We start from the raw sequence: 26,684 nt of genomic DNA, 5'->3' as shown, positions 1-26,684 counted from the left end.
GGGGTGGGGGGGGGGGGGGGTGGGGGGGGGGGGGGGTGGGGGGGGGGGGGGGTGGGGGGGGGGGGGGGTGGGGGGGGGGGGGGGTGGGGGGGGGGGGGGGTGGGGGGGGGGGGGGGTGGGGGGGGGGGGGGGTGGGGGGGGGGGGGGGTGGGGGGGGGGGGGGGTGGGGGGGGGGGGGGGTGGGGGGGGGGGGGGGTGGGGGGGGGGGGGGGTGGGGGGGGGGGGGGGTGGGGGGGGGGGGGGGTGGGGGGGGGGGGGGGTGGGGGGGGGGGGGGGTGGGGGGGGGGGGGGGTGGGGGGGGGGGGGGGTGGGGGGGGGGGGGGGTGGGGGGGGGGGGGGGTGGGGGGGGGGGGGGGTGGGGGGGGGGGGGGGTGGGGGGGGGGGGGGGTGGGGGGGGGGGGGGGTGGGGGGGGGGGGGGGTGGGGGGGGGGGGGGGTGGGGGGGGGGGGGGGTGGGGGGGGGGGGGGGTGGGGGGGGGGGGGGGTGGGGGGGGGGGGGGGTGGGGGGGGGGGGGGGTGGGGGGGGGGGGGGGTGGGGGGGGGGGGGGGTGGGGGGGGGGGGGGGTGGGGGGGGGGGGGGGTGGGGGGGGGGGGGGGTGGGGGGGGGGGGGGGTGGGGGGGGGGGGGGGTGGGGGGGGGGGGGGGTGGGGGGGGGGGGGGGTGGGGGGGGGGGGGGGTGGGGGGGGGGGGGGGTGGGGGGGGGGGGGGGTGGGGGGGGGGGGGGGTGGGGGGGGGGGGGGGTGGGGGGGGGGGGGGGTGGGGGGGGGGGGGGGTGGGGGGGGGGGGGGGTGGGGGGGGGGGGGGGTGGGGGGGGGGGGGGGTGGGGGGGGGGGGGGGTGGGGGGGGGGGGGGGTGGGGGGGGGGGGGGGTGGGGGGGGGGGGGGGTGGGGGGGGGGGGGGGTGGGGGGGGGGGGGGGTGGGGGGGGGGGGGGGTGGGGGGGGGGGGGGGTGGGGGGGGGGGGGGGTGGGGGGGGGGGGGGGTGGGGGGGGGGGGGGGTGGGGGGGGGGGGGGGTGGGGGGGGGGGGGGGTGGGGGGGGGGGGGGGTGGGGGGGGGGGGGGGTGGGGGGGGGGGGGGGTGGGGGGGGGGGGGGGTGGGGGGGGGGGGGGGTGGGGGGGGGGGGGGGTGGGGGGGGGGGGGGGTGGGGGGGGGGGGGGGTGGGGGGGGGGGGGGGTGGGGGGGGGGGGGGGTGGGGGGGGGGGGGGGTGGGGGGGGGGGGGGGTGGGGGGGGGGGGGGGTGGGGGGGGGGGGGGGTGGGGGGGGGGGGGGGTGGGGGGGGGGGGGGGTGGGGGGGGGGGGGGGTGGGGGGGGGGGGGGGTGGGGGGGGGGGGGGGTGGGGGGGGGGGGGGGTGGGGGGGGGGGGGGGTGGGGGGGGGGGGGGGTGGGGGGGGGGGGGGGTGGGGGGGGGGGGGGGTGGGGGGGGGGGGGGGTGGGGGGGGGGGGGGGTGGGGGGGGGGGGGGGTGGGGGGGGGGGGGGGTGGGGGGGGGGGGGGGTGGGGGGGGGGGGGGGTGGGGGGGGGGGGGGGTGGGGGGGGGGGGGGGTGGGGGGGGGGGGGGGTGGGGGGGGGGGGGGGTGGGGGGGGGGGGGGGTGGGGGGGGGGGGGGGTGGGGGGGGGGGGGGGTGGGGGGGGGGGGGGGTGGGGGGGGGGGGGGGTGGGGGGGGGGGGGGGTGGGGGGGGGGGGGGGTGGGGGGGGGGGGGGGTGGGGGGGGGGGGGGGTGGGGGGGGGGGGGGGTGGGGGGGGGGGGGGGTGGGGGGGGGGGGGGGTGGGGGGGGGGGGGGGTGGGGGGGGGGGGGGGTGGGGGGGGGGGGGGGTGGGGGGGGGGGGGGGTGGGGGGGGGGGGGGGTGGGGGGGGGGGGGGGTGGGGGGGGGGGGGGGTGGGGGGGGGGGGGGGTGGGGGGGGGGGGGGGTGGGGGGGGGGGGGGGTGGGGGGGGGGGGGGGTGGGGGGGGGGGGGGGTGGGGGGGGGGGGGGGTGGGGGGGGGGGGGGGTGGGGGGGGGGGGGGGTGGGGGGGGGGGGGGGTGGGGGGGGGGGGGGGTGGGGGGGGGGGGGGGTGGGGGGGGGGGGGGGTGGGGGGGGGGGGGGGTGGGGGGGGGGGGGGGTGGGGGGGGGGGGGGGTGGGGGGGGGGGGGGGTGGGGGGGGGGGGGGGTGGGGGGGGGGGGGGGTGGGGGGGGGGGGGGGTGGGGGGGGGGGGGGGTGGGGGGGGGGGGGGGTGGGGGGGGGGGGGGGTGGGGGGGGGGGGGGGTGGGGGGGGGGGGGGGTGGGGGGGGGGGGGGGTGGGGGGGGGGGGGGGTGGGGGGGGGGGGGGGTGGGGGGGGGGGGGGGTGGGGGGGGGGGGGGGTGGGGGGGGGGGGGGGTGGGGGGGGGGGGGGGTGGGGGGGGGGGGGGGTGGGGGGGGGGGGGGGTGGGGGGGGGGGGGGGTGGGGGGGGGGGGGGGTGGGGGGGGGGGGGGGTGGGGGGGGGGGGGGGTGGGGGGGGGGGGGGGTGGGGGGGGGGGGGGGTGGGGGGGGGGGGGGGTGGGGGGGGGGGGGGGTGGGGGGGGGGGGGGGTGGGGGGGGGGGGGGGTGGGGGGGGGGGGGGGTGGGGGGGGGGGGGGGTGGGGGGGGGGGGGGGTGGGGGGGGGGGGGGGTGGGGGGGGGGGGGGGTGGGGGGGGGGGGGGGTGGGGGGGGGGGGGGGGGGGGGGGGGGGGGGGTGGGGGGGGGGGGAGGTGGGGGGGGGGGGGGGTGGGGGGGGGGGGGGGGGGGGGGGGGGGGGGGGGGGGGGGGGGGGGGGGGGGGGGGGGGGGGGGTGGGGGGGGGCGTGGGCTGGGGGGGGGGCGGGGGGGGGGGTGGGGGGGCTGGGGGGGTTGGGGGGCGGGGGGGGGGGGGGGGGGGGGGGGGGGGGGGGGGGGGGGGGGGGGGGGGGGGGGGGGGGGGGGGGGGGGGGGGGGGGGGTGGGGGGGGGGGGGGGGGGGGGGGGGGGGGGGGGGGGGGCGGGGGCTGGAGCCTTCTTAGCTTCTGAGATATGATGAGGTCAGACTAGACCAAACTCCTCCTCCTCCTCCTCCTCCTCCTCTTCTTCTTCTTCTTCTTCTACTACTACTACTACTACTACTACCAGGGGTCTGCAACGTGCGGCTCTCCAGATGTTCATGAACTGCAATTCTCATCAGCCCCTGCCATGCTGAAATTGTAGACCATGCTGGCAGCGGCTGATGGGAATTGTAGACCATGAACATCTGGAGAGCCGCAGGTTGCAGACCGCTGTACTATCCTGTTTTCTCCCAGCTGCTGATTCCCCTGTGCAAATGCTCCTCCCTGCTGCCTCTGTGTTTGTATTATGGGCCAACGTGGGTGGGGGTGGGGAGTGAAGATGGCATTGTGATTAGACCACTGGACTGAGCCTGGGTGTACCTCCCCACTCTGGCATGAAGATCACTGAGCAGCCGGAGATCAGTCATCCTATTTCAGCTTCGACTGACCTCACACCACAACGTGAGGATAAAATGAAAGGAAGTTTGCAAGTGCTGCCTGAAGACATGTGGTGGTAGCCTGCCATAAAAGAGAGCGAGAGAAATGTGTGTCGGGAGCCCTTCTTGGCCTCCTAACGTGCCGCTCCCTTGCAGCCGTGTTCGCTGAGTGCCTACGGGATTTTTTGGTGCTCCTCTGAGGAGGATCTGAACCGGAGGACTCTGTGGCAATTCAGCTCTCTGCCGCAAGGTGCACCGATTATGCCACCCACCATCCGGATCTCTTTATAGATCAAGCCTCCTTTGTTCTCTGCCAACGGTAACCTTATCGAAAGAGCTGCTTTCAGTGCTTTTTGAAGCACATTTGCATACTGTTGATTTCTTCAGAACTGGGTTATGGTGCTCTGCCTCCCTCCCTCCCTCCCTCCCCTCCCTTCCTCCCTCCCTTGCAGGCATCAGGGATCCAAATGAACATCTCTCAGGCCAAAGGGGCTTGACCTCAGGTGCCCTCTGCCTGGGCCACTGCTGCTCACATCAGGTATTCATAAGTCCCACTTCACCACCCCATTTTTTAAAAAAATAATGTTTTGTCTGTGCTGTGGTTAGTGGCTTCGCAGACTCCTCTGAATCCTTTGGTGTGTGTGTGAGAGAGAGAGACAGTATTTTATGGATGTTAGGTAAAAGCAGTAAAATAAGCGTCAGGAGAAGGTTGAGGAATCTCCTTGGTTGGAGGTTGTCAAGAAGAAGAAGAAGAGTTTGGATTTTTATCCCCCCTTTCTCTCCTGTAGGAGACTCAAAGGGGCTGACAATCTCCTTGCCCTTCCCCCCTCACAACAAACACCCTGTGAGGTAGGTGGGACTGTGAGAGCTCCGAGAAGCTGTGACTAGCCCAAGGTCACCCAGCTGGCCTGTGTGGGAGTGCACAGGCTAATCTGAATTCCCCAGATAAACCTCCACAGCTCAGGCGGCAGAGCGGGGAATCAAACCCGGTTCCTCCAGATTAGATACACGAGCTCTTAACCTCCTACGCCTCTGCTGCTCCTGGTAGGAAAGGTGTTTGGGTGGGGAGTCCAGGGCACAGCCTTACAGAAGGTGAGGGAGGCCCCAATCCCTGCATTTTTTCTGCCTTGTCCCCGCCCCCATGACTGATGGGATTACCAACAATTGGATTAGCATTGTCTGTTTAGCTGAGTGCAGCAACGTCCTGGGGAACAGAGGAGACCTTTAAAGTACCTGGGTTCATGGCACACTACTGACTGCAAGAAGCTGCTGGTCCAAAGGTGGGAATGGCAGCTGTACCTGGAGTTTACCTAGGTGACATGATAGCCGTGTTTGAATATGTGAAGAGATGGAGATGCAAGGGAGGTACGGTGCAGGGGCTGAAGCCCTCTTTCTGTCCCAGCGACAGCAGCGGGAAATGTTTTCGAAGCTGGGCCCTCCAACCTTCCTTCTCTCTTTCAGGCGAGTGGCAATGGCTGAGCGAAGGCCCCTCACTCCTCCCTCCTCGGCCGGATGCAGTGAACTTTTACTCTCTCACCCGGCGCTTAAGCGCCCGCCTTCACCCTGCCGCCCGCGCCTCCTGGGCCCAGAAAGCGCTTCCCACGGGTCCCTCCCACCGCAGCCACCTGAAGCTGCTGCAGTGGCCTGGCCAGCCTCACTCGGCGCTCTCCATCCCTGGTGAGCAGCCGACCCAGCGCTACCACTTCATGCTGCCTTCCTTCTTCCACCTCCTGCAGAGCCTCCACCGGGAGGGGAGGCATTTTGCAGTCATCTTCCGCACTTTTGGCATAGACCTGCCTCGCGTCCTGCGGGCGATGCTCTGCGCCCTGGAGGGGCAGCACCCCCACTTCCCTGCACTGCGGGACGTCCTGGTGAGTGGCTCTAAACGCGTGGGGTGGCTTTCTCCCTGCAGTTGCTCTTCCAGGCCTGCTCAGCTTGACGCATCTGATTTTATCATAGTCGCTGCCTTATTAGAAAGTCTGCTGCTGCGTCTCCCCAGTTCGTGCCGTCTTGTTTTGTAGAGGTTTTTACATAAATGAAGCATCAGATACAGTAGTTTGGTTTTCCCTATGGCCTGTCTCCATGTTTGGATGTTCTGTTGGGTCTCCGGGGGATTACGTAGTTCTGGGTTTAGGCTCCTTGCTTTCTCCGCCCCCCCCCCCCCCAATTGTAGTACAAGAGGAGGTTCTGCCAGGATCAGAGATGTCTCCTCCCCCTGCCTTGGTGTCAGGATGGAGCCTGACATCGGTGAATGGGACTTAGGTGCAAGAACTCACACCTGCCTGTGGGGAGGGGGGAAGCTGTCTTCACTTCTGATATGTTAATGGAGCTTTCCTGTTCTTTCTTCTTTCCTTTGATTCTAGTAACTGTAGTGTAGCTAAACTAGAAGCAATCCTGATGCCGTCCCAGCAGGGAGTGGCGGCAGGTGGCTGGACGCTATCACTGGGCTGTCCTTGAGATGCTCAACTCCCAAACCTCCTTCTTTCCGCTGTAACATTCTCACATTCCATGGGAACCAGGGAGGGGGCTTTATGGCAGGAAATCTACGGGGATAAACGTAACCATTTTCCACTTCAGCCTGCCAGAACTAGCTTTGTAAAAGCCAGGTACTGGCTGTGTTCAATGAAGACTTCTGATCACGTATCCAGAGCCTGTTTATTGACTCCAGTCGGAGACCAGACACTTGGGCAGGTCATTGGAAAGATGGCTTAGACCAGTGATGGCGAACCTTTTTGAGACCGAGTGCCCAAATTGCAACCCAAACCCCACTTATTTATCGCAAAGTGCCGACGCGGCAATTTAACCTGAATGCTCAGGTTTTGGTTTAGGAAAAACCAGTTGGCTTCCTCCACCCCATCCGCTTGAGCAGGGGTCAGCCTGCTCTAGCCTCCAGCAAGTCCCACGCGCACCGCTCTGTGCCTCTCTAGCATCTCTGCCTCCTCTGTGCCCCCCCTTGGGCAACAGCCACCCGTAGCACAGGCACCAGGCCCGCCAGCCAAGTCCTCCCTGCTCACCATGGTGCGCGCACATTGTGCTCAGTGGCCTAGGCCAGTCTAGATGTGTCTGTGTGTGTGGGGGGGTGATTTTTCACCCCCACATGACAAACTGTGTGCACGTGCCCACAGAGAGGGCTCCGAGTGCCACATCTGGCACCCGTGCCATAGGTTCGCCATCACTGCCTTAGACCCGTGGTGGAGAACCTATGGCTTCCCATAACCCCATTGGACATGCTGGCAGGGGCTGATGGGAATTGTAGTCCATGAACATCTGGAGTGCCATAGGTTCACCACCACTGCCTTAGACCTTTTTATAACAGTAGAGGCCACAAGAATACAATCCACCATGACCGAGTCAGTTAGTCTGTCTGATAAGAAATGGGCAGGCATTGAGAAGTGGATCTCTGAATTCAAAAGTGATCAGGAATCTTGCGCTTCTGGGCTATAGAGAGCGAGTATCCCTCTTCAGCCCAGGTGGCCTCCATCAAAATCCATTGTTCTTCCTGTTACACCATCCTGGCTGTCCAATTGCTGCAGTTTGAGATTTTTGGTTCAGAGGTACTACATTATATGTGGTAGGAAAGCAGCTGGCCTCTATGCTGGTTGAGCTAACAGCGGCAGAACCTGCCCACCTGCAAACAAGGCAGCGGTTTCCACATTTCCTGGGATTCCCCCGGAATTCAGAAAAAGCTGCTTTTGGCCCTTTCTGTACAAATCACCTAAAACATCTGTAACGCTTTTTCAATCCCCTCCTTTACTACAATTTGTCTGCACTCACCTCCTCGAAACGGATTTGTGGCTGCTAGGAAGGGTTTTTCCTCTCTTTTTTTTAGTTATTTGTTGAATCGATGCTTCTTGCTACGATTTTCTGTAGCTTGGATAATTGATGCTTGGAAGATTTTACCCCTCCCCTAAAAAACACACACACACACACACACACACACTGAGAAATGACGAAAATAAACAGGCAAAGGGGAATGGAGTGATCTCAGCAACGCAACAAACTAGTGCCAAGGAGGAAGTTCGGGGACAGCACAGAGGCATGGGAAAATGGAGTAAGCGGATTGTGCAAGAAGTCAAAAGGTTTTGAAAATGTTTCAGGCGAAAGAATCATTTTGAAAGGGGGTTCATTTAAAAAGTGTTGAGGCTGGAAATAAAACGTTTTCAGAATGTAAAGGGGGGAAAAAACAATGCAGGGACTCCATGGGGAAGACGTTTTATTTTCTGCCTCAAAAACATTTTGAAAGGTTCGTACAAAAAGGGCCTTTGTAACTCAATCAAAAGAATAGAGGAGGAGGGAGGAACCACCTTGATAAGGACTGACTGTTAATCAGACATGTGCTAAATATTGAGAGGAGCTGAGTTCATTGAAGGGGGAACAGTCGATGTCTTGAGGTCATCCAAGTACCATCTCCTACCACAGAACAGCAGATCAGTAAATTTGACATGAATTCTAGAATAAAAAGAACAGCATAACAGAACATGGGAGATTCTAACTCGCGTTGCTTGAAGGGGTGAACACTACCCCAGAACGGAATTTTATGATATAACAAGCTAAAGGGAGAGTGTGTTGAATCTGGCAAGTTTATATGCTCTGTGTTGATGTGGAACAGCTGAACATGGAAAGTATGATGCTATAGATCAGTGTTGGCGAACCTATGGCATGGGTGCCAGAGGTAGCACTCAGAGACCTCTCTGTGGGCATGCGAGCAGAGAGTTCGTCTTGTGGGGGGGAAATCACCCCCCCACACACACACACATCTAGGCTGGCCTGGGCCGCTGGACTTGATGTGCATGCACCTCAGCGAGGAGGAGGAGGAGGCTGGCGGGCCTGGTGCCTGTGCTCCAGGTGGCTGCTGCCCGGGGGGCTGCCCGGGGGAAGGAGGCAGAGGTGGCAGAGATGCTCAAGAGGTGCAGAGCAGCGCATGTGGGACTTGCTGGAGGCTACGGCAGGCTGGCCCCTGCTCGAGGGGGTTACTCAGGTTAAATTGCCATGTTGGCACTTTGCGATAAATAAGTGGGTTTTGGGTTGCAATTTGGGCACTCGGTCTCAAAAAGGTTCGCCTTCACTGCTATAGATGCATAGGTGTCAAACTTGTGGCCCTCCAGATGTTATGGACTACAGTTCCCATCATCCCCTGCCAGCATCATGCTACAGAGTAACTATTTGGTCCAATCTCCAGGCTCAAGGGGGAACACCTACCTCGAGCTCGGCTCCTAAGCTCCTGCATAGATAATCATACGCACACCCTGGTGCACTCACATCAAGTAACATTTCTTTTATCTCTCTCCTGCGCTGCTGCAGCTGCCTGTAGACCTCAACCCAGGGAAAATACGTTGCAGCAAACAGAAGGTGACGTTGACTCAAGGGGCAGAGCGGCTCTCCACGGAAGCGGGCGACAGGGAAACGTACACGTACTTCAGCTCCAAGGAAGGCCTGTGTGGCTTCCGGGACCACTTTGACTGGTGAGGAAGGAAAGGTCGTGCTCAGTGTCTGAGTCTGTGAGGGAGGTGGGCTTCCCTTTAGAACACCGCTGGTTCCACTTAGCGAGAGAAAAGTAATCTTGGACGGATTATTTTTAAAAAAAATTAAACAAAAGCCTTCTTGCTTTGGTGGGCAGATTTCCCAGAACGCCTGCGCTCCCTAGAATGTAGCTCATTAAAGAAATCCTATGAAAGAACGATTCCTTTGGAGCCAAGTGAATGACAGCCGGTCTTAAGCAATTGCCCATTTATCTGCTGTCTTTAGCCAGATATTCCTGCTGCGGCACATTTATTTGCTTCTTTAAGGTTTGCCTCAACTGAACCGACATTTGCTGAGTTACTCGGAAGCTTTAAAAAAAACACATGTCTTCGTGGATTGTTCAAGGTCTGTCGGGCCCTGCTGTGCCCCTTGCTGGGACTGGGGAATGAGGCTTCCTCTGGCTCTTGGGGAATGTGACCCCCGATCAGTAAGAAAGGAAACCTCTGGACTAAATCCAGGTGGATTTCATGGGGGAAGAAGAAGAAGAGTTTGGATGTATATCCCCCCCTTTCTCTCCTTTAGAAGACTCAAAGGGGCTTACAATCTCCTTGCCCTTCCCCCCTTCAACAAACACCCTGTGAGGTGGGTGGGGCTGAGAGAGCTCCGAGAAGCTGTGACTAGCCCAAGGTCACCCAGCTGGCGTGTGTGGGAGTGCACAGGCTAATCTGAATTCCCCAGATAAGCCTCCACAACTCAAGTGGCAGAGCTGGGAATCAAACCCGGTTCCTCCAGATCAGAGTGCACCTGCTCTTAGCCACTGCTCTTAGCCACTACGCCACTGCTGCTCCCAGGTGGGAGGGGGAGTAATTAGCTGGCATCTTCTGGTTCGCCATGAAGTTGAAGTCATCTTATGGACTTTGTTTCTCGGAACTCGGTGCCAATCTGCTTGTTCCTGGTTTAGAGGAGCAGATTCAAACTAGTCTCTTGAAAACAGGTTTGAACTAATCTCCAAAGCTGAGCACAGCCAGGTTGCCTTAATTGATTTTTATTTCCTGGGGTGGCTGCTAGGAGGTCTGGGCTGCCCAGAAGTCCAGGCCTTCAGCAGATGGCACCAGTATCACCTGTGGTCTTTTCTTTGCATCAGCTAGGACCGGTTCCGTCCTCACAGATTTTTCTTCATGTATATATTCGATTTGATAGACCGCTCTACCCCCGGAGGGCTCAGAGCGGTGTACAAGCCAAACAAGAAAACAATAAATTGCAAATACAAGGAAAGAACAAATCGAATAACCCCAGTAAAATCGATCAAATACTGTACAATAAAATCAGTAGCAACAATGACCCACCCATAATTAGGTGGATGGCGTCCGGTCCTAACCCCGGGAAGGGACCAGCAGATTTTCAAATAAGCAGATGGTACATAGGGCAACAGGGAGATACCCCTCATTTGTATGCCTTGCATATAGCATTTAATGCGGAACCAGTTTCATTCATCTGCAGCTTGGCCTCTGTAATACAGAGTATCCCAGTGATACAACATCCAGGGAATCTTTTATTTTAAAAAGTGAGTTTCTAGTTCTCATTGTTTTGGATTGATGCTTAGAAACATTTTGGCATTGTTTAAAGGGGTTTTTCCCCCTGTAGTGGCTTGGCAAAGCCCTCTGGCAATTGTTGCCGGCTGTTACTCCCTCTCCACCACACCCCACCGTACTGTCCTGAACACCTAACTGCATGTTGCACCTTCCACTGTTACCTGAACTGGACTTAAGAACATAAGAACTAGCCTGCTGGATCAGACCAGAGTCCATCTAGTCCAGCACTCTGCTACTCGCAGTGGCCCACCAGGTGCCTTTGGGAGCTCACGTGCAGGAACATGAGAGCGGGAAATTAGCTCATTGCAGGGTTTCCAGACAGATAAACAAGAGATCTTTTGTCCATGTGCGTTTATTCCTGCACAATATTCCCAAGAAAAAAGCAACAGAGACCAACCAATTCAAACTGAATGGAATATTTATTTACTAGCACTCAAGACACACTACTAGAGAAGAAGAGGAGTTTGGATTTATATCCCCCCTTTCTCTTCTGTAGGAGACTCAAAGGGGCTGACAATCTCCTTTCCCTTCCCCCCTCACAACAAACACCCTGTGAGGTGGGTGGGGCTGAGAGAGCTCCGTAGAGCTGTGACTAGCCCAAGATAACCCAGCTGATGTGTGTTGGAGTGCACAGGCTGGAGCATAAGTCTCTTCTAATGCAGCCTCTGGCATCCTCCTTTCTTCTTCCCTTGGGGTGGCAGGCCGGGCAGGGGACGTGTGTATACTATTCCTCCCTGGAAGGTTTTGTTTAGCCACCTGGGAAAGGTATTCCTTGAGTGTCTTCTTGTGTTGCAGGTGGGCCAGGAATCAGTTCTCCAGTCAAGGCGGGAAGCCCTTTTGGATCGATCCTCACGACGCCAACGTCCACCACATCTGTATCGATGACAACATTCGGCTAAACGATTCGGACACCATCGTCCAACCTCGGGTACCTTTCATGTGAACTTTAGAAAAAACCTTTTTGTAATCCTTTTTAAATGATTCTGAATCTTTTTGTTAGCAGGAATTCTACAGAACACGATTCTGAAACTGAAGGGGCTGCAGGCAGAGAGAGAGAATGCCCTTATATCTTGCTATTAGTTTACAACAGTGGGAGGGTATCCCCCAGGGCAGAAGTGGGGGTGATTTCCTCCCCTCCCACTGTAGATCCCCACTTTGCCCCCTATAAGAACATAAGAACAAGCCAGCTGGATCAGACCAGAGTCCATCTAGTCCAGCTCTCTGCTACTCGCAGTGGCCCACCAGGTGCCTTTGGGAGTTCACATGTAGGATGTGAAAGCAATGGCCTTCTGCTGCTGCTGCTCCCGAGCACCTGGTTTGCTAAGGCATTTGCAATCTCAGATCAAGGAGGATCAAGATTGGGGAGCCATAGATCGACTTCTCCTCCATAAATCTGTCCAAGCCCCTTTTAAAGCTATCCAGGTTAGTGGCCATCACCCCCTCCTGTGGCAGCATATTCCAAACACCAATCACACGTTGCGTGAAGAAGTGTTTCCTTTTATTAGTCCTAATTCTTCCCCCCAGCATTTTCAATGAATGCCCCCTGGTTCTAGTCCTATGCTGTTAATGAGGGCCTGCTGACCCTCCCCCGCCCTCACAGAACAAAATTTGGAGGGGTTGCAGGGGAAGTCCGTGTGCATGAAGTCTACTCTGCTTGTGCATCCCAGTGGATACAAGCTGCTGTATTTAAACAAAGGGAGGAGAGGAATAGCGGACAGTGGGGAAAAGGGAAGTAAGATTTGCTTCCCGATTTATAGCTCCACCTGAACTTTAACCAGTATTAGAAAGGAGGAACAAGATGCTATTAAGAATGGTCATCATAGGGTTTCTGTGACAGCAGAGGCCCATTCGCAGTCTGTCAGCCAGCCTATTTCACAAGGTGATTGTAGAGATATACGGTTGGGGGTGTGTGGGATGAGCGGCACGTAAAATGTCCACAGCTCTTTGGAGGGTGAATGAGGTAATAAAATAAACAAGAATACCAGATAAACACGGGAAGAGTTGAGGAACCGATTCCAAACGTCCGCCTCTGCTTGCCTTTTTGTCTGGCATGTCTGACACTTTTGTTCATTTCCCACCTTTCCCCCAAACGAGCTCAGGGTGGCCTACAAGTTTCGCCTCTCCTCTGTTTTATCCTCTCAACAACCCTGCGCGGTAGGTTAGGCTGAGAGAATTACTGGCCCGAGCGTCACTCGGCAAGAGACCGTGGCCGAGGGGAGGTTTGGACCAGACTCTCTCCGGTCCCCTGCTCTAATCACTGCTCCAGACTGGCTCTTTTGGCCACATGGATGTGCCACAGCTGTTACCCTGTTTCCCCGAATATAAGACATCCCCTAAAAATAAGACATGGTAGAGGTTTTGCTGAAGTGCGAAATATAAGGCATCCCCCGAAAGTAAGATGTAGCAAAGGTTTTGTTTGGAAGCATGCCCGTCGAACAGAACACCAGAGCATGTAGCTGTGGAGCAGAAAAATAAGACACTGTCTTATATTCGGGGAAACACGGGGTATGTAAATAGCCACAGTCCTTTTGGCTTTTCCCTTCCCTTGCCAATTACCTGGGGAGGAGCAGGGCGGTGGGACCGAGCGAGGAGCGTGCAGGAGAAAGGTTTGCTGGTACAGAACAGCAGGTGCTGCTCAGCGGCTGCTCCTGTCCTCAGACAGCGGCGTGAGTCATTCCCATTCTCCCTCACTGGCTCTAAGCAGCCCTGAAGAAGCACCATGTGCTTAAAGGGCAGCTTTCACACTGGAGCATGCTCTGAAGCGAGGGAGCAAGAGGGAGGAGGGCGGCCGTCCGCTGTTGTACCAGCTTTTTATCTCTGTCAAAAGCTTTGCCTCGCAAGAGGAGGAGGAGGGAGCGGGCCGGGGCCAGCGGCCTGGCCTGGCCTGGCCGCCTGAGGAGCAGCTGGGCAGTAAAGGTTAATTGGATCTTGCTGGAATCCAGCCGCCACAATAGCCTCAGGAGGCTCTTTGTGTAGACAAAGTGTCGTTATTGGGCACAGGAGGGTGTCGATTTCCCGCCCTTGCCGTAGTCCTTACGGCTGATCAATAACACTGTGAGCTCTCTGGGGAGGACGCTAAGAGCCTCTTGGCATCTCTCCAACGGCCAAGGCAGGAGAGCGGAAAGCATTCCTCAACTATTCCTGGCCTCTGTGTGTGTGGTGTGTGTGGTGTGTGTGAAGTGCCATCAACTTGCTTTTGACTTATGGCGGCCCTGTGAATTGATGACAATCTCGCATCCTATCGTTAACAGTCTTGCTCAGATCTTGCAAACTGAGGTCGTTATAGCTTTCTTGATTGTGTCAGTCCATCTCATGTTGAGTCTTCCTCTTTTTCCTGCTGCTTGCCTGACCTTTGGTCCACTGATATTTTAAGACAGCAATGCCCCAAAGAGGACTGCTGGCGATTCTGTGCTGCCTAGCATCTTCCAGCTCCAAGAGATGGACTGTGGTGGCTCACAGGCCCGGGAGGATTGTGATTCCTGCAAATGTAGTCTGGAGCTGTGCTTCGGTTTGCCTCTGGCACTCACGCGTGTGGTCCTGGCTGTGCTCTGGGCTGCTGACATCCCACAGTTGTTACCCTGCCTGCTTGTGGGCCTCAGGTAAAGCAGGGCTCATTAGCCGAGTGCTGGTGGCTGGCCAAATTGCAGCGCGTGAGCGGGTGCTGCTGTGAGTTTGATAGCTGTGCAGAAGGAAGAAGTTTGGAAAATTCCAGGCAAAGGGATTTGTTAGGAAAAGGGATTGAAGGTACAAAAATCTCAGAGTTCTCAGGCCCTGGTGGTGCACTTCTATTTGGAAGACTGCATCTAGTTCTGGTCAGCACATCTCAGAAAATACTGCGTGTAGTTGGAGAAAGATGCAGAAGAGGGTCAGCAAAAGGATCAAGGGGTTGAAGCACCGGCCCCATTTAGAAAAGCTAAAGAATTTGCACCCCCCCCCCCCCCAGTTTAGAACAAAGATGATTAAAAGTGTTTGGAGGGGAGGGAGTTATATCATTTTGTATGGCGTAGATAGAATTCTTTCTCCATCTCCCAGAAGACACTTTGGGGCCACTTGATTAATTTGATGGGCAATAGATCTATAACAGACAAGTTATTTGTTGGCATAATGCAGAGCCAACTTGTAGATGTCCCCCGGAGATCGCTGTGGTCGGCAAATGAAAATCTATTGGTGATGATCCCTGGCCTGAAAATTGTCCAGCTTGCCTCAACCGGGGCCAGGGCTTTTTTGCTGGCAGAGGATGATGGGAACTGTAGTCCATAACATCTGGAGGGCTGCGAGAGTCTGACACCTGTGAACTAGATGGAGGCTCAGTGCCAGTTACTGGAAGGAATGTTTTGCTCCTGCTTGTTCCCTTTGATCCACGGCTTGTTGGTCTCAGAACCCCCAAAGGCTGGCCGTAGACCCTGGAGGCTGAGCCAGTCACAACACACCGGTTGGGATGTGCATCTCTGTGACTGCATCTTAGTTTACGATCAGAGTCCCTTTCAGGGCCAGATCAAGCCAGGTCAGAATGAGGTCCTAATTTTTTTTTTAAACGTACATAAACATTAAAACATGCGTTATTTATTTGCATAGTAATTTTTTTCCATTTGCTGTTCAGCCAGATAATACAACAAATGTCTGACATTTCAGTAATACCGCCACTTACACGTAGCCGGCCGTTTCAAATGTCAAAAGCGAGAAAACGACCGTTTAAAAGTTTACGCTTTCAAGAACGTTGCCAGGTTGTGAGGGTACAGTGAGATGCTGATTTCACCAGGCAGATCGCAAATATTTACCGCGGAGCCCTTGAAAAGGTGGGGCCCGTAGTACGCGATAATCTGGCTACTAGGTCAATCCAGCACTTGTCCCCTTCCTGAGTGTTAAATTGTTACAGCCAGCTCTGGTGATGTTCTTTTCTGGCTGCGGGAAATGACCTGCTGCAACGTGGAATTCCTGTCTTCTGGTATCTGGTCACAGTCTGCCCTTTTGGCCTTTCAGGAGCTGGCACAGTTTAGAACTGTCAGTTTATTTCCACCTGAAAAGGGAGAAATTCTGATGCGAATTAACTTCCCATCAGACACATGGATTAGGCAAAGCAGTCTCCATTGTATTTTTTGGCTCTCTGCTCCCACCCCCCCACGGTTCTTTCGGAAGCCGAAATTGGAAGGTGGTCTCAAAAGCACCCCAGTTTCTAGACTTTCATTGTAGCAGCCATATGCACAAACAAAACAAGGCAGTCTCTTGAATGGGCATCTTGACCATAAGCACCAAACGCAGGGGAATCTGTCCTTCAGCAACGTGGACACAGTTCTCTAGGCTGAATTGGTTAACACAGAAGTTTCTTAACATCTGGACAGACTAGGAAAGCATGGTTGCCACACCCCGATACAGAAAAGAGAGCTATGTGTTCTCTAATAAGTGAAGGGCGCCCTGGGCATGCTCAGTGGCCTTCTCTGCTTCGTTATTTCTTAGGTCCCAGGAGATGTAGTTCCAGTACTGTAGCTTAGCAAGGGCCAGACTCCAGAGATGTGGGGATTCCAGCTGCCAGACTCAGAGAAATTGCTCCGGGCAGGACTTATGGGAAAAGCAGCATTGTGGCCATCCCTAAAGAGGATGAAGAAAGGGGCGTGGCTTGCAGAAAGGGGCGTGGCTTGCAGTTCCACAGCCACTCTTCCTTGGGTCCCTGGGGCTCTTCCCTCTGGTTTCAGATTCATTCAGAGCCAGGCTGGCGCATAGAGACTCCCTTGCCACCCGTGGTCACTGGAAAGGGGTCTGCAACCTGCGGCTCTCCAGATGTTCACGGACTACAATTGGCCAGGCTGGCAGGGGCTGATGGGAATTGTAGTCCATGAACATCTGGAGAGCCGCAGGTTGCAGACCCCTGGTAGAGCATCGGTGACCTCTCAAGTCCCATCTTTCTTTCTTTTTCTTTTAACCTGGCAGATATTCTCTGGGCCAGGAGACAACAGAACCCAGACGATCCCCACGGCGGAGCTGTATGACGTTTGCCTGGTGCAGACAGACCTCCTGGAGGCAATTGCTGATGTGAACTACTTCTGCCGCTGCGTCAGAAGGTGCGAGGAGAACTACGAACTCTACTTGGCCAGCGCTGTGGGCCGCACGTAGCTGTGGGGTCGGTTTGGGGGGGGGAGGGGACTCTCTCCAGAGGAGCCCTCTGTCCTCGGTGGAGCACGATGCAGAGCTTGCAAGTGAGGAAAAGGGCCTCCTTGGTTTCATGCTGCCAAGTGTTCGTGTTCCCTGCCGAACCGCTGTCTGCACACTTCCCAGTGGAGTCCGTGCCCTTCCTTTAACCTCCCTGCTTGTACTTGCAGTAGGAAATTCCAGATGCTCCAACAAGAGGCAACAATCCCGGAAAGCGCTGAGCGGCTTATTCTTTGGTACTGTCTAAACCAGGACTGGTCATCCAGATGTTCATGGACTACAAATCCCATCAGCCCCTGCCAGCATGGCCATGCTGGCAGGGGCTGATGGGATTTGTAGTCCATGAACACCTGGAGAGCCGCAGGTTGCAGACCCCTGGTCTAAACGGTGCTTCTGCAGGTGGCTGCTTTGGGGCTCTTTCCTCTTATTTCAGAGCCAAGGTGGCACATGGAGACTCTCTTGTAACCTGGATGGCCAGTCCTTGCCTCCAAGGGCTTATGGCAGTGGTGGCGAACCTTTGGCACTCCAGATGTTATGGACTACAATTCCCATCAGCCCCTGCCAGCATGGCCAATTGGTCATGCTGGCAGGGGCTGATGGGAATTGTAGTCCTTAACATCTGGAGTGCCAAAGGTTCGCCACCACGGGCTTATGGTCAGTCCTCCTGTCTTTTGTGTGGCCAGGGTGCAGGGAACCTGCTGGTCTGTTACATGCTTTTCTCCAGATATTAAAAGTGACCCTCTCTGCTCAGCTGTGACGGCTGCTTGATCTCAACCTGTGGGGCTGGGTGCCAGGCACGCTCACGGGGGAGATGCTTCAGGGGTGAACGCCTGTTCCTGGTCGATTAATTTATTTTTATTTTATTTATTTTATCAATTTTATACGCCACCCTCCCCCGGAGGGCTCAGGGCGGTGTCCGACATCAGTCATAAATACTTTTTAAATCAATTAAAAACAATCAATACCCAATAATTAAGAACCATACGGTATTACTGACGGCTTCAGAACTCCCACCCCTCCTCCTTACTGGTACCCACGGGAGGCCAGATGTATATTATATTGCGAGATGTCGACGTTACCCCGGCTGGGCAAACGCCTGGCGGAACAGGTCCGTTTTGCAGGCCCTGCAGAAACTCTGTAAGTCCCGCAGGGCCCTCATCTCACCTGGGAGCTGGTTCCACCAGGTAGGGGCCAGGGTTGTAAACGCCCTGGCCCTTGTAGAGGCCAGCCGGATCACCTTGGGGCCAGGGATCACTACCAGGTCCGCCTCCAATGAACGGAGGGGCCTAGAGGGGCTCACAGATGTTGCCTATTTAGGGGATTCTCCACCTGTTCCTCCGACCAGATTGCTGCAAGGTTATCTAATTACCAAAACTCTTAACCTCAGAAATGACGGATGGAGTCATGTGCAGAGCTGTCTGCCGCCTCTCTCCACACACGCAAAGTCCCGCTTCCTTGGCAAGAGGCTGAAGCAAACAAACGGCTTCATGTATGGCTGATGATGGGCTTCCTGGAAGCATCTCGTTGGTCACTGTCAGAAACACGATGGTAGATTTAGGTGACTTTTTTAGCGGGGTTCTGGTTCTGTTTATATTCTCTAGATAGAAGAATGTGTATTTATACCCCACCTTTCTCTCCTGTAAGGACACTCAAGGGCAGCTTACAAGCTCCTTCTTCCCACCCCTCTTCCCGCAATGGACATCTTGTGAGGTAGGTGGGGCTGAGAGAGTTCTGAGAGAACTGTGACCAGCCCAAGGTCACCCAGCAGGCTTCATGTGTAAGAGCAGGGAAACATGTGGAGGAGTGGGGAATCTAATCCGGTTCTCCAGATTAGAACCCGCTGCTGTTAACCACACTGGTCCTAGGAGCTTCTGGGAAGAGAGGAGCTAATAAAGAGACTTCCTCGATTCGTCTTTTCCGCTCGTATTCGGAGTGTGAAGAGAACAATCACAAGAGTAAATAGGGCAGAGAGAAAGAAGTGTCTAAGCAGCAAGGTGAAGGTCAGTATGCAGGTGGACAGCACACGCGACATGCCCTGAACCTAAGAGAGCATTCAAGGAACGTCACCTGGGAGGCTTTCAACACACTGCAGGAGCCAAGAGGGTCTCATGGACCTCGGATACGTGGTTTGAAATGCTCTGTCTGTCAGGTTTGGGCCTGTTCTTAACACTCGCAATAGTATGCTGAAAATATAGATCAGAGGGATCCTTGTGCAATTCGTTACATGCCAGAGTGATTTGGGATTGCTCCACTGCACTTCCAGCTCCTAACTGAGCCCACGTTTGATCGCATCGTCGTCAACTACTTTCTGCAGCGGCAGCGGTAAATGTCAAGTGCGCAGCAAGCTGTGTGTGAGCCGGAGCTCTCCCCGAGTGGCTCCCAGCTGTGCCGAGGCCATGAAGGACTGGTCATGTGAACTGACCTTCCTTCAGCGGAGATCTGCGGCCACTTGTCTCCCAGGAGTGTCGGGGAGGAATGAGATCCTTGCAGGGCGTGTAGAAAAGTGCTATGTAAACCACGCTTATTGGCGACTGCCAGGGTTGTTCTAATCAGTTTGGAAGCCAGTCCTTATAGCAACATCCAATATCTAAATATTGCACAAAGGATTTCTTCAGTAGTATTGCACAATGCCGGTCCAGCTCAGGGGAAGCAGGGGTATGTGGGTCTCTGCAAAAAATTTAAGGGGGGGGAAGGCTTTTATAAGGTTCCTGTTTTTCCATTCCCCCCCCGCCCCCCCCGCCGCCAGTCCTTTGGAAGACGGGCCTTCCCTCCTTTCTCATCTCTGACAAGTGAATGGCAGCTCTCTCCCTGAAGCCGTTCCTCCTTAATTATGAATTCAGTTGCCATCGAGACTGAGGGATTAAGGCAGCTGGAGGCTCTGCCTTTGCAGCTTGCCGCGCAAGACACCTGTGCTGAACCGGCGCTCCACAGACCGTGGCTCTCGCGCAGTGGGCGATTGCGAGGCTTCGGTGGGGCTGCTGTTTCCGAAGCACTTCTTGGTGTGCGTGGCCGCTGGTCTACTTGGTGCGCTCCTGCCAAGATCATTTCTTTAAAAACTTCAGATTATTCTGGAATAAGCACTTCTGGCTCAAGGAACCCAGTAGCTGGAAGCAAAAACGCAACACCTTCTGGCATTCTTTTTTTCCTATACTTTACTCATCAACCATTGGACGAGGCCAGTGTCAACATACCCTGAGATAGGGCAGCTGCCGGGGCCATGTGACCACTGCCACTGACCACATGACTCCCCTGCAGTCCAATTGCTCTTCTCCGACCCACTTTTGTCGCAAGCACTCTGCCATCCATGTTCCCAGCCTTATGAACTGGCCAGCATCATCTGGGAATATGAAAGCAGGTGGTGAGAGGGCTTGTGAGGGTGGGGGGGGGTATGCACAGGCATGAGTGGGGGGCCTAGTGGTAGGCAGAGGGGAGGTGGGGGGCTCTGAGAACTCCCTGCCCAAGCCCCCCCCCCAAAAAATCTGAAATCAGTCCTGCCATTAGGTAACAAGAGCCAGAGGAGGTAGTTGTGTTAATCTGTTGCACTAAAATCCTACAGGAGCCCTATGTCACCTTCAAGACCAACAGATCTACTACCAGGCAGGTAGCCGTGAGGGTCTGCAATAGAAGAGCAGGATTTGAGTCTCCTGGCACCGTGGAGACAGCAAGATTTCCAGGGTATAAGCTTCTGATGGTCGGAGTTCCCTTTGTCAGATATTCCTTCACATCTGAGGAAGCTTTGGCTCTCGAAACCTTATGCCCTGAAGGTTTATTGTGGACTGGAGTCTGTAGATCATCTCTCAGATGCATGAGCAAGGAAGGGTACCAAAAGTAGCCGGCCCCTCCCCTTGAATGTTACCTTGGCGACAGGATTCTACATGCTGCTGGTGATGGAGAATAGAGAAATTAAGATGGCAATCAGTCAGCAGTGCAATGGGATAATGGACATGTAATATAATGCAATTTCGATCCCACTTCGAAAATAAGAAGGCACTGAGGCCAAATCCATTATTTTGTTCCTCTTCTGGTTATGACATCAAAAATGCCTGACCGCAAAGATTTAATTGTGGGGCATCATAATACTTGCCGCCGAGCAAGGCCTGTCACTGCACAATCCTGACCCGATACTCTTTTAACTGCCAATCTATTCAAGGAGGCACTTGAACTTATGTGTTAGTTAAATTTGGATGCTTTTGAAGTTGTACAATTTCACTGATAGGTCTTCTTGCACGCTGCATATTTGTTCTCTGTGATGCTTGCTACCCTTAGGTCACAGGGAGGAAAAATCTCCATTAAAAATCAAGAAATGTATCACTTGGGAACTTGTGTCCTACCTTTGTCCTTTCTCTCATATCCTAAAAGCGCCGACTTTCCTCCTTTCCCTGCTCGGAAGCTGATCTGACGCTTTCCTCCACTCTGTGAAGAACGCTGTTCTCTTTGAACTCTGTGCTCAAATCTTTCTCCTCCCGAGAGTCTGTAATGTTTTTGCTGTGAAGAGTGTTGTAGGTGTGAAGGCCTAAATACATGTTAGGTCTTTTTACTTCCTCTCCACATCTTGGTGATCAGGGATGTGCTCTGAGGGACTGCTTGCCCCACTGGAGCTCAGGCAGCTCATTTGTACGTAAGGGTTCTTTAACAGTGTATATAATGATTCCCCAGGATCATTCCAGGTCGGGAAAACAACATGGATGGGGGGAAGGCTTAACCCCTCCACCCCACACGCAGTGGTCCTGGAAAGCCAGTGTGGTGTAGTGGTCAAGAACAGGTACACTCTAATCTCTAATCTGGAAAACTGGGTTTGATTCCCTGCCAGTGGCGTACGGGGTCCAAATGGCACCCAGAGACAAAAAACCTGCCGGGTGCCCCCCCGCGGAGTGCCACTTACTCGCGAGTAAGCGCCTCATCAATTCCAAGATCTCACTCATTCTTTCCTTTTCCCGCAGGCTCTGAGGTTCGGCTTCAGGGAAGCTGCCTCTCGGGCAGCCTGTCTCTATGACTTTCTTAAAAGGGCAATTAAGCAATCTTTGGAGCATTGCCCTTTTAAGAAAGTCATAGAGACAGGCTGCCCGAGAGGCAGCTTCCCTGTGGGGAAAGGAAAGGGTAAGTGAGTGAGGGGGTCGGGTGGGCAGGCGGCGGCAGGTGGGGGTGGGCAGGAGCCTGCTGGGTGCCCCCACAGGCGTGTGCGTGGCCCCATGTCTCCATAGGCGGTACACCACTGTTCCCTGCTCTGCCACTTGAGCTGTGGAGGCTTATCTGGTGAATCAGATTAGCTTGTGCACTCCAACACATGTCAGCTGGGTGACCTTGGGGTAGTCACAGTTCTTCAGAGCTTTCAGCCCCACCCACCTCACAGGGTGTTTGCTGTGAGGGGGGGAAGGGAAAGGAGATTGTAAGCTCCTTTGAGTCTCCTTATAGGAGAGAAAGGGGGGATATAAATCCAAACTCTCTTCTTATCTAAATTGGCTCCTGGGTGCCTGGGAATTGAGTTCCGAGCACAGAACTCTCTGTGCATGCAAGATCCAGGGATAATGTGAGAAAAATGTAATGGTTTTTGTGCTCCAAGCCCAAACAATCCAATTTTTGAGCCAAGAAAACTCTATTTGCAGACTCTATATTTATGGGCAAATTAAACCTGACAAATAAAAAAAAAAGTTTGTGTTTTATATCATTAAAGGCCCAGAGAACCCTTTTCCATTTTCAACACAACTGAAGAGCGCAAGTCAAACAGAGAGCTATTTTATTTCTTTCTTTGGAAGCTTTCTGTCCTGCCTTTGTGTCGTGTCAAACTGCGCTCAAAGTAACTCGCTACACGCAATTAAGACGTTACATAATTATAGAACAGATTTGTAAAAAGTTTACTGAGCACTAAAACAGCAGCCAGCAGCGGAATGAAAGCGGTAATAAAAATAGAACTATAGTTTGAAAATGCAGCGGAGATCAAAAGTGCTGCGGATGTGTGTTATGTGCCATCGAGTCTCTTCCGACTCATAGTGATCGTATGAATTAATCACCTCCTAAATTTCGTATCATTAACAGCCTTAGACAGGCTTTGCAAAACTGAGGGTCGTGGTTTCCCTTTCACGAGTCAATCCATCTTCTGTGGCGTCCCTCTCATAAGTCAATCCATCTCACGTTGGGCATTCCTCTTTTTTCCGCTGCCTTCAACTTGGCCTAGCATTACTGTCCTTTCCAGCGACTCTTGTCTTTTTATGATGTGACCAAAATAGGATAACCTCGTGCTGGCTAGTCATAAAATCAGGAGTCCACCAACGGGACCTGTGGGCTATGAGTTAATTGGGGCACAAAAATCCCAAGTGGCCTCTGGAATAAAATCACGATCATAGCATTGCAGAAGGGAGGTGCCTGGTGTGGCTCTTTTAGAGCAGAGAACTCTATGGTCTGGGGCCATGGCTGGTGAAATTCTGTCCACCGTCCCTGTCGTCTCTGTTAATGCTGGTACACAGAGCAGCGGAGCTCTCGTGCACATTCTGTTGCTTCAATTTTTAAATTTCCCAACTTTTTTTCTCTTTTTCTGCTCCATAGTCTAAAGTGGAAAGGATTATTGTGCTATCCTCTAATCTGGAGGAAAGGATTATTGTGCTATTCCTCTAATCTGGAGGAACCGGGTTTGATTCCCCGCTCTGCCGCCTGAGCTGTGGAGGCTTATCTGGGGAATTCAGATTAGCCCGTACACTCCCACACATGCCAGCAGGGTGACCTTGGGCTAATCACAGCTTCTCGGAGCTCTCTCAGCCCTACCTACCTCACAGGGTGTTTGTTGTGAGGGGGGAAGGGCAAGGAGATTGTAACCTCCTTTGAGTCTCCTGCAGGAGAGAAAGGGGGGGATATAAATCCAAACTCCTCCTCCTCCTCCTCCTCCTATATTTCTGCACCATAAAAGCCCAGGAGCTTTGCTAGAAAAGAAGTTGGTTCCAATGTGTTTGGCTAGCACTTTTGATAAAGAGCCTTCACAATGATAAAGAGCCTTCAAAATGATGTTTGAAGAGCCCTTCGAGGACTGGGCAGTCTATGAAATACAATGGAGGAGGAGGAAGAGGAGGAAAGGCCAGGACTAGTCCCTTTATCTGCTGCAGCCGCCCCCCCCTCCTCCCACCCCCACCAAGGAATCTAGTAGCATCTCAAAGAGGTGCTACTCAAAAAGTAGCATTTCAAACACGTTTATGGCGGCATGAGTTTGTGCAAGCTGCAGCTGAGATCAGATGCAATGAAACTTAGGCTTGTGGAGATGGTGTGTACCAAGAGCAGAGAAACATCCCCACAACAACCCTGCGGAGCAGTTAAGATCAAGAGATGTACAGGGGATGGCGGCTAACAGCTTCAGGAAAAGATGTGGGCTCTGAACTGTTCCGATTCACTTTTTTCGTCTCCTGCTTTTCTGTTTCTCTCTTTAAATAATTTAAAAATATAAATGTTCAACAAGTGCATTACCAAGTGCATTTTGGAGGGTCTATGACCCAGTGGGAAAAGAAGAAGAGTTTGGATTTATATCCCCCTTTCTCTTCTGTAGGACACTCAAAGGGGCTGACAATCTCCTTGCCCTTCCCCTCTCACAACAAACACTCTGTGAGGTGAGTAGGGCTGAGAGAGCTCCGAGAAGCTGTGACTAGCCCAAGGTCACCCAGTGGCGTGTGTTGGAGTGCACAAGCTAATCTGAATTCCCCAGATAAGCCTCCACAGCTCAGGCGGCAGAGCTGGGAATCAAACCCGGTTCCTCCAGATTAGAATGTACCTGCTCTTAACCACTACGCCACTGCTGCCTTTAGAAAGTCCCCGGTGAAAAAGGACCAGGCGGGAAGTGATGTGAAAGCATCTCCCTGAGACCTTGGGAGAACTGTTGCCAGTCAGAGTAGACAACATCGGCCTTCATGGACATGGTCTGATTGGGCGGCTTCATGTATGCACAACTCTGAGGGCTTTAAAAAAAAAGTTGATATGAATGGAGAGGCAGAGGTCTCTCAGCAGCTATTACGCCTGACAGCTCAGCGGAACTTCCATGTACAGGAGTCGTCTGCTTCTGAATGACATGCCCAGGCCCAATGAGAAAGCTTTCTTCCTCCCTCCCGCCCCCCATGACTTCCTTGTGAGTTTTCCATCAGCATGTGACTGCCTGAAATAGATAATTGGCCGAGAGGGACTTGGAGTCTCATCTTAATTTTCGCATACACAACATGATGTACAATTCCAGACTAATATCCCATAATGCATGCAATATGTCTCACATCTCCAGTTTACAGCTCATCACATTCATGCAAATGACGCGCACGCTATGTTCGTTACCTATCCCGATGTATACGAATTAGCTGCTTCCTTCCAGCTCATTATGAATTTTTGGTTCGGCTCTCAGCTTTGAGCTGTTTTTTTCACCTCTGGCAAACAATCAAAACACGACAGATGGAGCCAACCACCAGAAAACAGCCCAGCCAGAATGTAATGGGATGTTTAATACATTACTCCGCTCCTATAGGGAGATATCTTGTGCATTATCAAGACACAAGGAAAAAGTTCCGGGCAGCGCTGCTCAATCCATGCAACTACAGCTCAATAAATACTTTTTATGTGACAATGTGTGCATTTCTCCTCAAGAAAAAAATAGATTGTATGTACTGGACATTTAAGCCAAGAAGAAAGAGTGGCATAGAACCGTGGCCACATATAGGCACCAGCGCCACATGCATGCTTGAGAGGTGGGCTCTCAAAAGCCATACAGAACCTTGCAGGAGGTCTGTTTCCAAACCTTTCTGTTTCTTCTCAACTCACTGGGATGGGAGATTAGCATAAATTATAGGAGATAAGATTTTGGCTGAACTTCCCTACAGTGACCGAAGTTGGACAATGGAACGTGGCGGGTGGAGCCTCTTACCTGCTGGAGGTTTTCAAGCAGAGGTTGGGCACTGGTTTGTTGGGAATTCCCTCCGTTTCTGCTTTCTGTTGGGGTCTGGACTAAATGGTTTATGAGGCCCTGGCAAATGTATGATTCAATAGTCAACACCAGCTCAGGAAGGAAACGTGGGAAGAGCAGTGGATTATAGAAGAAGAAGAGTTTGGATTTATATCCCCCTTTCTTTCCTGTAGGAGACTCAAAGGGTCTTACAATCTCCTTGCCCTTCCCCCCTCACAACAAACACCCTGTGAGGTAGGTGGGGCTGAGAGAGCTCTGAGAAGCTGTGACTAGCCCAAGGTCACCCAGCTGGCGTGTGTGGGAGTGCACGGGCTAATCTGAATTCCCCAGATAAGCCTCCACAACTCAAGCGGCAGAGCTGGGTATCAAACCCGGTTCCTCCAGATTAGATACATGAGCTCTTAACCTCCTACGCCACTGCTGCTCCAGCCAAGGAGTAGGCAGAGCATCTGTACTGAGCTAGATTGGGCCCACTGAGGCACAATAGCTGACACTCCTCACTATTTAACAGAGCCCACATCTAAACCTTCAAACAATTGGGACATCCTTTGGTGCAGAAGGAGCCGCGTGGCGTAGTGGTTAAGTGCTTGCACTGCCACTCACACAGTCAGGAGTTCGAGCCCCCTGTGGGTCAGATATCCTGGCAGCTGGCTCATGGTCAACTCAGCCATCCATCCATTCCTTGGTTGGTAAATGAGTACCTAACACATAGCTAGGGGGTAAAGAATAGCCGGGGAAAGCAATGGCAAACTACATAAAAATGGCTTGCCTATGAAATCACTGCTTGCAGTGGTACCCCAGGGTTGAACATGACAGAAGGGGAAACTTTACCTTGGTGCAGAAAGTGTGAGAAGTAGAAAACCAGTAATGAGGCTGCTTCGGTGGGCATGCAAGTATGCAAATATTAGTTTACAGTCACGAGTCATGACCATTTAAACATACATATTGTATACACAATAGGAGCCCTGGCTGTCAATCAGAAAAGCAGAACACAAAAGATAAATATACTAAACATTCAAGCTTTAAAATGGGCACAACTTCCTGCCTACAGCAGTCTCCATACTCCAACATCCATAGGCACAATGCTCGTTCCTTCCCTTAATGCGCAGAACGGTACGTCTTG

General features: G+C 54.8%; 1 protein-coding gene across 1 annotated transcript; it reads left to right on the top strand.

Annotated features, from left to right (window-relative positions):
* The first annotated feature begins 4,767 nt into the window (after nt 1-4,767).
* Nucleotides 4,768-16,898, top strand: LOC125427754. Its single transcript, XM_048487310.1, has 4 exons — nt 4,768-5,319; nt 8,750-8,910; nt 11,296-11,428; nt 16,426-16,898. Exons 1-4 carry the CDS (start codon nt 4,768-4,770, stop codon nt 16,606-16,608), a joined length of 1,029 nt encoding a protein of 342 aa, XP_048343267.1. The 3' UTR covers nt 16,609-16,898.
* Nucleotides 16,899-26,684: the final 9,786 nt, after the last annotated feature.

The sequence above is a fragment of the Sphaerodactylus townsendi genome, linkage group LG03 (assembly GCF_021028975.2).
Source record: "Sphaerodactylus townsendi isolate TG3544 linkage group LG03, MPM_Stown_v2.3, whole genome shotgun sequence".
Taxonomy (NCBI): Eukaryota; Metazoa; Chordata; class Lepidosauria; order Squamata; family Sphaerodactylidae; genus Sphaerodactylus; species Sphaerodactylus townsendi.
Note: the sequence above shows the minus strand (reverse complement) of the source record. Positions and strands in the feature narration are given on the sequence as shown.

Bases quoted from the DNA above. Each gene is read 5' to 3' on its own strand.
- LOC125427754 (XM_048487310.1), top strand. From the start codon at position 4,768: ATGATAGCCGTGTTTGAATATGTGAAGAGATGGAGATGCAAGGGAGGT. The intron at 5,320-8,749 runs GTGAGTGGCTCT...GCGCTGCTGCAG, and splicing joins CTGCACTGCGGGACGTCCTG to CTGCCTGTAGACCTCAACCC. The intron at 11,429-16,425 runs GTACCTTTCATG...TTAACCTGGCAG, and splicing joins ACACCATCGTCCAACCTCGG to ATATTCTCTGGGCCAGGAGA.